General features: G+C 54.1%; 1 protein-coding gene across 4 annotated transcripts; it reads right to left on the bottom strand.

Annotated features, from left to right (window-relative positions):
• Nucleotides 1-889: 889 nt before the first annotated feature.
• Nucleotides 890-8,108, bottom strand: CHST12 (carbohydrate sulfotransferase 12). 4 transcript variants are annotated; one of them, XM_075436353.1, is made up of 2 exons: nt 8,021-8,108; nt 890-2,647 (listed from the first exon to the last, which is right to left on the bottom strand). In XM_075436353.1, exon 2 carries the CDS (start codon nt 2,550-2,552, stop codon nt 1,293-1,295), a length of 1,260 nt encoding a protein of 419 aa, XP_075292468.1. In that variant the 5' UTR covers nt 2,553-2,647; nt 8,021-8,108; the 3' UTR covers nt 890-1,292. The 4 variants fall into 4 exon arrangements, with proteins under 4 accessions (XP_075292468.1, XP_075292467.1, XP_075292466.1 ...); XM_075436352.1 differs by lacking the exon at nt 8,021-8,108 and adding an exon at nt 7,831-7,919; XM_075436351.1 differs by lacking the exon at nt 8,021-8,108 and adding an exon at nt 6,455-6,746.
• Nucleotides 8,109-8,901: the final 793 nt, after the last annotated feature.

The raw sequence follows: 8,901 nt of genomic DNA, 5'->3' as shown, positions 1-8,901 counted from the left end.
CAAGGCAGATGATTAAATCTGCATCAGTCATTTGGTACAAACAGAAAGGCAGCGGATGAGGATGCAGCGTCACAAACATTAGCTGGCACTCTGAAAACAAATGAACTTTGAGCTCACCTTGACACCTGCTTATTGAAACTTTCGGATCTTCTTCTCCAGGGATAAGCATCCGCATCCCTGCCACAGCCCCTTAAAGCCCCTTAAAGCACGCACAGGAGCGAGGACACAGCACAGTTCTCCAGGGACCTGTGCCGCACGCAGCAGCACACCACCTCCCCACCCCGTAACCAGCTGCGATAGTGACTCGCGTTTCTGTCTAAGCTACCGCAGCGTGAAGCCTGGATGCCCACTTCCAGACAGCACGTCCATCCAAGAGCCCGCTCTGCCCATCCAGGGCGGCCACAACCCCCAGGAACTTCAGGCACCTTCCTGGAACAGGACACGTCACGGGAGATGCTCCACACTAGCGAGGTATACAGGGGCTGAGGAACCGCAGTTTTTTGGGAAGCAGCGTCCCACCAGCACTCTGCCGAATGGCGAAGCAGCGCAGAGGTTCTGCGTTGGCAACCTGCACGTCCCGGAACACCCCACTGGGCTTGGCGTCACTGCTCCCACCACCATTTCCTTCTTGTGACCCCACCATCACGCTCGCCAGCGGCGAGCATCTCTGGAGCATCGGCATTCTTCCAGGGCTGTTTGGCAGAGTCAGGCACTGACCCATCCGCTCTGCCGGGAGCCCAGCTCGGAGCGACCGCCAGCAGACACAGCTGGTGAAGGCACCACCGACAAACCCAGCTCCCAAAGAGATCTGAGTGCTCTGCAAACCTCGGACCTCCGAAACAGCAGCCCTGAGACAACACACAGAGGCAGGTGCATCATTTCTTGTGTTTTTTCTTTTACTTTTTTTTTTCAATTCCTTCCCTTCCTTTGCCATGACACACAGTTTGTATTAAATAGCTTAAATATATTAATTTTTAAAAAGTATTAATAAAAAGCTACTGAAAGACACAGCTGGCAGAGTGACCAAGGGCAGTGACCCACTGCAAAACATCAGGACATTTTAAAAAACAGAAAACAGATGATAACAAAAAAAAATGGCATGTTTTGCATGTGAACAGCTGGCTGGAACCCCCTGGACTCTGGCATTATTGCAAAAACAGAAGGGGAAGCAGTAGAAAAAATATATTCCGTTGTACCAACCTGTACGGGGAAGGGAGTTAAGAGCAAAAATGAGGCTTTAAACATTTTTGGTATTTCAGATGTTCCCTCCCACACCCACCACCCAATCACTTCTAGTCTTTAAGCAAATTTTCTGGCTTGGGGTACCCAAAGAGTACAAAATCTGCTTCGTAAAGCTTGTAGAGCTGCTGCCTCCAAGCCAGTGGGATATTGGCAAACCAGTTCTCTTCCCAGCTGCTGGCAGTCCTGTTCCGGTAGCTGGGAGGGAAGCGAAGCAGTTTGTCCACTTTGAGGAGCTGCAATAGATACGCAGCATCCTCATCCAGCGTCTCCAGCTTTCCGATGAAATCGTAGTCTATCTGGCACGGGTGGCACAGACGGTAAACCTGCCTCCAGTGCTCATTGAAGGGGGCCATCTTCTCTGTCCTGGGATCCAGTAAGTACTGGATGAAGTCAGAAAAGGAGACTTTGAGGCCTGCCCCGAAGGCCTCACTAACAGAGGTGGGAAGGTTGGTATGGTTGGAGTACAGCTTTAGCATGGGGATGGCAAAACGCCGGTAGAAGTCTTCATTCTCCAGCTCAAATTTGCTGCGAAAGGCAGAGATGAGGCGGACAAAAGGGTCTCGTACAAAGAGGAATTTAGTGTACTTCTTCAGCTTGATCTTCATGAGGTGCCGTGAGAACTTCCCATAACGGCGCCAGAATTTGTTGAAGGTCAAGTGGGTGCTGGTGTTGTGGACGTGTTCCCGGGGGATATCCAGAGGGTTCCGGTAGGGGACCCCCTGATCCAGCAGGCTCTCGCTTAGCACAATCATCACCCGTTTCCAGTTAGTGCAGGCCACCTTGGGGACATAACAGTAGATGATGCCGTGGCGGTCATCCACGATCAGGTGGTTGAGCTCATAGTTTGGGATGTCATCAAAGGAGCGCTCCTTGGTGGGGAAGGTGAAGCTGGAATTGGCACAAAACTCCCGCAAGGTTCTCTGCCTCTCTGTCTGCAGTTTCTCTTGGTCCAAGCTGTTTCTGTCGTTGTGCGTAGACCAGTCATAGCCCCGCACGTTCTCCTCCAAATTGCTCACCACAGGCTTGGTGGAGCCCTGGACAAGTAGCTGCTCTGTCTTTCGGGCAATAGAGCTGTTCTGTTTCAGGCTCGAACTAAGCAGCTTTGCCAAAAATTCATCCACATCTGGCAAGGCTTCCCAGTCTTCACCTGCCACGATACCAGGGATGGCTCCTGAGGAATGAGGCCTGGAGAAGGACGTATGCAGGTAGAAGTGAGCTGTTCCCACGTTGTCCCAGTACACAATGATCAGGAGGATCATGAAGATGGAGACCAGCACCACAGAGAGACGGAGGAGACGTGCTTTGGTCATCCTGGCACCTACTGCGATAGCTGGCTTTCACCTGGATTCACCTCCAGCTTGCAGAGTGAGGCTTGGGACACAGCATGGTGCTGCAGACCAGGAGCCTGGAAAGGTACCAGAAAAAGAGTTAGCTGAACCCTTAATCACTCTGGTTTGGAAAGAATGACCTTGCATCATCGCAGGGCTGACCACCTGCTTCTGCACAGCAGGAGCTGTGCGAGTCTGAGGTACCCATGGAGACCCTGCAGAGAAGAGCTGACTGGACAAAAGAAGGCATAATGTGTTGCAATTTTACCAGTTGCCATGGCAGTTATGGATTTTTATCAATCTCAAGCTTCTAGAGTCATGCGATTTCAAGAGCAGCTCTGTTTTCATTTAAAAAATAAAGATTTCAGGCCTAGCGTTTATACAGGGAAGTTTGAAAACACAACAGGAAGAAAGAGGGCTCAATCCATGGTTTTAGCTGGTGATATCACACTGTGGTCCCATCTCCCCGTGAAGATGCTCTGTACCACTGTGCTGAAAACAAAGACCTTATTGGAGGCACAAATACACAGCTGAAGATGCCATTGCCTCAGTGGCTAAAGCAAGCCCCTGTTGAAAGAACATCACTGACCTGAACGCACCATCCTATCTAATCTTTGTGAAGTTACCCAGCAGACGTCACCTCCATCACCTTTCTCAGGAGCTACTTCATTTTGTCAAGAACAGAGATTACACAGTTTTCCTACAAAAAACCCCAAAGAGACATGGCCCCAGTAAGAGCCATGCATCAATAAAAATCTAAAGGAATGACTACTTTTAACTTCATGATTTCTGAGATTAAGGATACTCTGGTAAATCTTTGTCCATGTCCAGACTCTGTTGAGTCAGGACCTTTTTTCCTGGTTTAACATAACTTGTATTTCTATCACACTCATCCCTAACAACTCTCGATCGCCAAAGACAGGTGAGAAATCACTGTTAACAGGGCAGCTCAGAAGATCTTTTCTGAAGGGTGCAGCAAGTTTGGTTTTTCACTTCAACCAGTCCCACCTTTTCACTGCTGCCTGCTTCCCTGCCGAGTCCCAGCCCCTTCTCACCCGCAGCTCCTCGAGGCAGCGCTGTCTCCCCACCCTGCCGCATGTTTTCTGGTCCGAGGCTCTGCGCAGAGGCAGGCTGGCAAGCCAGCCTTGATCTCTCCCCAAGTGATCAAGAGGCCAGTGCCTCTGGCCAGAGGAGGACAACACAGCAAAAGAAGGAGCAGCTATCTGGTATTTTGAGAGGAAAACCAAGGTTTGCTGTTTTGCAATCTGTCTCTGCAAGGTTTAACGTCAAAAGACAAGCAAAAAGTAGTCACTGCAATCTCCTCCTTTCCTCCAAGCACAGTCCAGCCCCCGATTATAAACACAGAACAGCACCTACAGATAGAAACCAAGAGCCACCCTATCTGCCGATATCCACATTCCTTCTGACTAGTTCAGAACAAACCCTACAAACACCAGCTCTGAAAACAGAACCGTTTCAGGGCAAGCTGTCCTGAAAAGCTTTTAACAACGAAGGCTGGGTCTCTTTTCCTCCCGACACACGGAGGCTGCTCCCCAGCCAGTTCACAGGCCACCCTTAAGTGGCACCAACCCCACCCTGTGCAGGGAAGCAAAGAACCCGAGAGCCCAGATATGCAAAAGTGCTGAGCCGTCATTTCCAGGGGGAACGCGCTCAGCACCTCTGAAGCTCACAGCAGCCTCACGTTGAACGAATTGTCTACGGAGCCATCTGCGTGGCTGCGTGTACGCCTCAGGGATGCCGGATTTTAACAAAGTCCTGGTTTCAAACACTACACCAAAAGCATTAGACCAGAGTTTAGTAACAAACAGGAACAATACCAGATACGGTTACACATCAAAGTATTAGCTCAGCTTGTCCCAAGAGACACAAAACGCAGAACCGAAAGTTTAGGGTTTTTCCACCCTGCTGTATTTATTTACTCTTTGGAGGCAGGGAGAGCCAGAAGTTCAATGCAGCAGTAGCCTAACACGCAGCTTTGCACTGCAACACCAAACGCTGTTTCCTGGAGCCATGCTCTTATTCTATGTGTGAAGAGGAGCTGGAGAACTACAGACATATCCCTCGGCGCTCTGCAGAGCCAGAAGCAGGTATTACTCAGCAGTAATTCTATACATTTAGCTAGTCAAGATTAAGGATGGAGCAGATCTAGGAAGAAACACCCAGAGAGATGAGCACGGAGTTAAAGAGGAGGCAAATTACATATGTGCGTCAGCACTTCAGGCCAAGCATCCCAGTCCAGCAGCAGAAGATAATGGAGCGACGCTGCCAAGCCTACTGCTTGGCACACTTTTGGGTTTGTGTTTTGCCTGAATCTGTTCTTGCTTTTGAGCTGGTTAGCTGTTCAGGGCAGGGACTGCTTCCTATTCTGGATGAATAGGGTGCCCACTGCGCACATAATCCCTAGCACACTGGGTTTCCAACGCTGCTCGAGACCTTTAGGCTGGCTGGAACGCAGCAAGCCCGGAAAGCTGCATGGAGCATCCCTTTCTGCCATCCCTCCCTCTAGCCAGCAGCTTCCACAGCTCCGGGCAGCGCAGCAGCATTGCTGCAAAGTTGTCCCACCCAGGCACGGAGAGATCACCCTCTCAGCAGCAGTGACGGAAGCAAACAAGACGCTGTGTGTGGCACATGCATTCCTCTGGCGAACGGAAGGAGGGCTCCTCATCAAAGCCACCACCATAATGTAGCTCTACCGAGCGCACCCCAAGGGCTCAAGCCTGCTTTCCAGGACACAGCACACAGGCCTGCCAGAGCGTTTGGCTTTTCCAAGACACACAGCAGCGAGAAGCACAGAATCAAAATGACTCCACTTCTATTAACTCTATCAGCATCAGAGAAGAACCCTGGAAAAGAGCGATAACGCAGTTTAATTGCCCCTCGCAAGAAAAATGCTGCAGAAAACAGTTACTCGAATGACTACGATACATCCTCTTCCGGAGCACTTCATAAAAGACATCAGACTGAAAGCACAAATTAGAGGTCTCTGTGCACATCAGAAGGAACGAGCCTTCATCCTCCCCTTGCCAGAATCAAAAAGAAAAGCCTCCTGGAGGAGCCAAGAATTTACACTCAAGTTTAACCCAAAGTCACCAGCCAACAAGAACGTGCAGCACCAGGACCCACACAAAGCTGCTTCTGTGACCAGCTGCTGGCAAACCAGGAAGCGGCCCAAGTGCTATAATCATCCCGCAGAGTGCCCTGAGCAGCCACCCCGCAACCATCTCCAACCTGAACCTGGCCTTGGTGCCAACCAAGGACTCTTCTCCCCATCCCAGGCCCAAAAAAGACACTGAGGTCCAAGGTCAACCTTCCCATTCTCTCCCACCACAAGCTGCCATGTCAAATAACCACCTCCTAAATAACCACCTCTCCAGCTCTCGTTTAAAACCAGAAAGGGAGGATGTGTCCCCAGCACTATTCTTGCGAAAGTTATTGCAGATGCAACTCCTCGGGGATTTGGAAACCTTATCTGCACTTTACAGCCTGATTGTAACTGTTTGCTCTCAGGGCAAACAGCAGCTTAAGTAATTCCTGCCTCTTTCTTCCTCTCCTCTCAGCTTTGTGCAACAACTGCATTCTCTCATAGTCTCTCTTTGCAAAAGAAAGGAACCCCAGCTCACTTACAGCAGCAGTAAGACCTACAGAAAACAAGGCATCTTACACACAGGTATGTACCGGAGACAGAGGAGAACCACCGCTCCCTACGAACTATGATGCTCTCAAAGGGACTGTGCCTCCAAAGGCTTGGGTGCAGATTCCATCTCTTCTGGCTTTGTGTTTCCCCAGGCTTGTCCCTCTCCCACTGCTCCGAGCTCCCCACGGGGAAGCGTAAGGCACAGGTCAGGCACCAAGCACCAGCTCACCTCCTCCAGCGCCCACTCGTTCTAACATGAGAGGAGACGGGATTTCAGGTAGCTTGCTGGGGCTTTGCCTGCTTCTGAAGATGGAAAGAGGTGGGATGAGAACTTTTAAAAACATATGAAAACCCCAAATTCAAAGGATACTTTCCTTTGCGGCACCTGTAACCATCAGCAATCGCTCCAGCAGTGCCTCCTCCTTTACCCACATATCATGGCACGCACCTGCTACCAGTCACGCTCAGGGAATAATCAGGCTCCAGAGAAGTGGAACCAATTAAACCTCCTGCAGGTGCAGGAGAACAAGCTCCCACCGGCCAAAGCAGATGGACTCTGTATCAACAACCAGAAACAAATTGCATGTACTTGGCCATCACTCTATAAATTGCTCCTCCACAGCGTTCCAAAAACCTAGCACCCTTTGCAGAGCAGGGATGTTTCAACCCATGTAATGACATCTCTGGTTACATTAACATAAATGCACAGCGTAAGCAAAAAATAGGGCTTGCATTGCACGTTCTACCCCAGCTTCGCACATAGATGCTCGAGACCAGCAAAAGAACATCCTAACCTATGTAGCTACCCCAGTGCCTTCGCTCCCATCGCTGCCACAAAGCTTGTACAGGCTTGGCAGCACCAGTCGCCTCTTTTTTAATATCCACACTTGGAAGTTACCTCAATAACCATATTCCTATGATTTCCAGCAGGAAACTCCCAAAACGCAGCGTGTCCTGTCCCTTCATTACCTTTCTCACCGAGCCCAAGCAGACCCACCGATCCCAGCCTTACAAACGCGGGGAGAGTCTCGGCGAGACTCAGCGCCCATAGCCTGGGCCAGCAAAACCCCAGAGCCTTTACGGGGGCCCAGAAACCAGACCCTGCCACCCTCACCGCCCGCCTCTGCCTTACGAACACCCGACCCGAGCGCGGTTCACTGCCGGGCATCGCTCAGCTCTGAAGTTCCGCGCAGCGAGTCGCCGCGGGATGGACCACGCTAACGGCCGTCCCTGCCAAGGAACGCCGAAGCCGCGCTCCGCCGTCCATAGCGATGCTCCAACGAGGAGGCCGTGGCCAGGGCTGGCTTGCTGTCGCGGCCCTAGGTTTGCTGTCGCGGCCCCGGGGGTGGCTGTCGCTGCTGTCGCTGCTGTCGCGGCCCCGGGGGTTGCCGTCGCGGCCGCTCCCCAGCCCTGGAAGCCACAGAGCCTGCGGAACCTTCTCCCCCCGCCCCAGAGGACCGCACAAGCGGGCTGCTGCCGAGCCCCGGGCCCGGCACCGGAGCGGGGAAAGCCGGAGTTTGCGGGTCGGGAGCAGGGGAACCGAGCCGCCCCACGGCCCCGACCGCCTCCCCGCCAGCGCCGAGTCCGGCCCGCGCTCGGCCCTACCTGGCCCGTCGCGGGGAGAGCGCGGAGGAGAGGCCGTGCCCCAGCTGCAGCTCGTAACGGGAGCTCGCCCGGCTCCCGCCCCGCCGCGGGGCGGCAACCCCCGCCGGGACCGCCCCAACCCGTCCCCTCAGGCGCCGAGCCCCGGGCCCTGCCCCGTCCCCCGCCCCGCCGTGGGCGGCCCCGCGCTCACCTCCCGCCCGGGCAGCGCAGCCTTCCTCTCCCCTTCCTCCTCCTCCTCCCGGTCCCGCCACTGCCCCGCCGCCGCCTCTCGCGAGACGCCGGGCGCGGGGGGTCCCCTCAGGGCCGCGGCGCAGGCGCCGCTCCGCCCGCCCGGCCCCGCCCGCGGCATGGCGGCGGGGAGCTGCGGGGCGGCTGGGAGCGCCGGGAGGGCCCCTGGGCCACGCCGGGGGCGGAGGGGCTGCCCGGGCACCGGCGGACAACGGCCCCCGGCTCCTTCCCGCAGCCGGAGCAGCAAACGCTGCAGAGGTGACTTTGTTCTCCTCAGAGCGCTCCGAGATGGAGCGGCGTTGCCAAACCCCGCTTCGAGCGCGGGAAGCGCAACTTAAAACTCGTTTTTAAATCGGTGAGGCGCTGGGTGGAGGGCTCACGCCACGCCGTAAGCCTGCGGGGGGGTTGAGTTTCCCCGCAGAGTGGGGGCTTGGGGGCTGCAGGGATGGGAAACCCCCCGACGGCACCGAGACAGGGACGGGGTGAGGGAGACCCAGAGCCAGCACTGGGTGCGGGGGTGACAGCCCGAGGCCCGCCATGGACACAGCCTCCCGAGGCCCAGCCTCGCTGCGTGATGGAGCCATCTCCAAGCTGCTTTGTGGAAGAAAACCCAGCCTTTTGGGTTCCAGCCAGTCTTTATTAGGAGCAAAGTGTAGATGATTGGATACAGCAAGGCTAAAAATGCTGCGTGGTGAGCCCAGAACAGTTTAAGCTCCCTTTGCTACTCTTGCCATTTGCAATCAAGATGAATCTCCCCCTCTGCTCTGCCCTGGTGAGGCCCCATCTGGAGTGCTGCATCCATTTCTGGCCTCCCCAGTTCAAAAAAGATGAGGAGCTACTGGA

This window comes from Opisthocomus hoazin, chromosome 15, assembly GCF_030867145.1.
Source record: "Opisthocomus hoazin isolate bOpiHoa1 chromosome 15, bOpiHoa1.hap1, whole genome shotgun sequence".
Lineage (NCBI taxonomy): Eukaryota > Metazoa > Chordata > Aves > Opisthocomiformes > Opisthocomidae > Opisthocomus > Opisthocomus hoazin.
Note: the sequence above shows the minus strand (reverse complement) of the source record. Positions and strands in the feature narration are given on the sequence as shown.

Excerpts from the sequence above, each read along its gene's own strand:
- CHST12 (XM_075436353.1), bottom strand. The coding sequence starts at position 2,552 with ATGACCAAAGCACGTCTCCTCCGTCTCTCTGTGGTGCTGGTCTCCATC.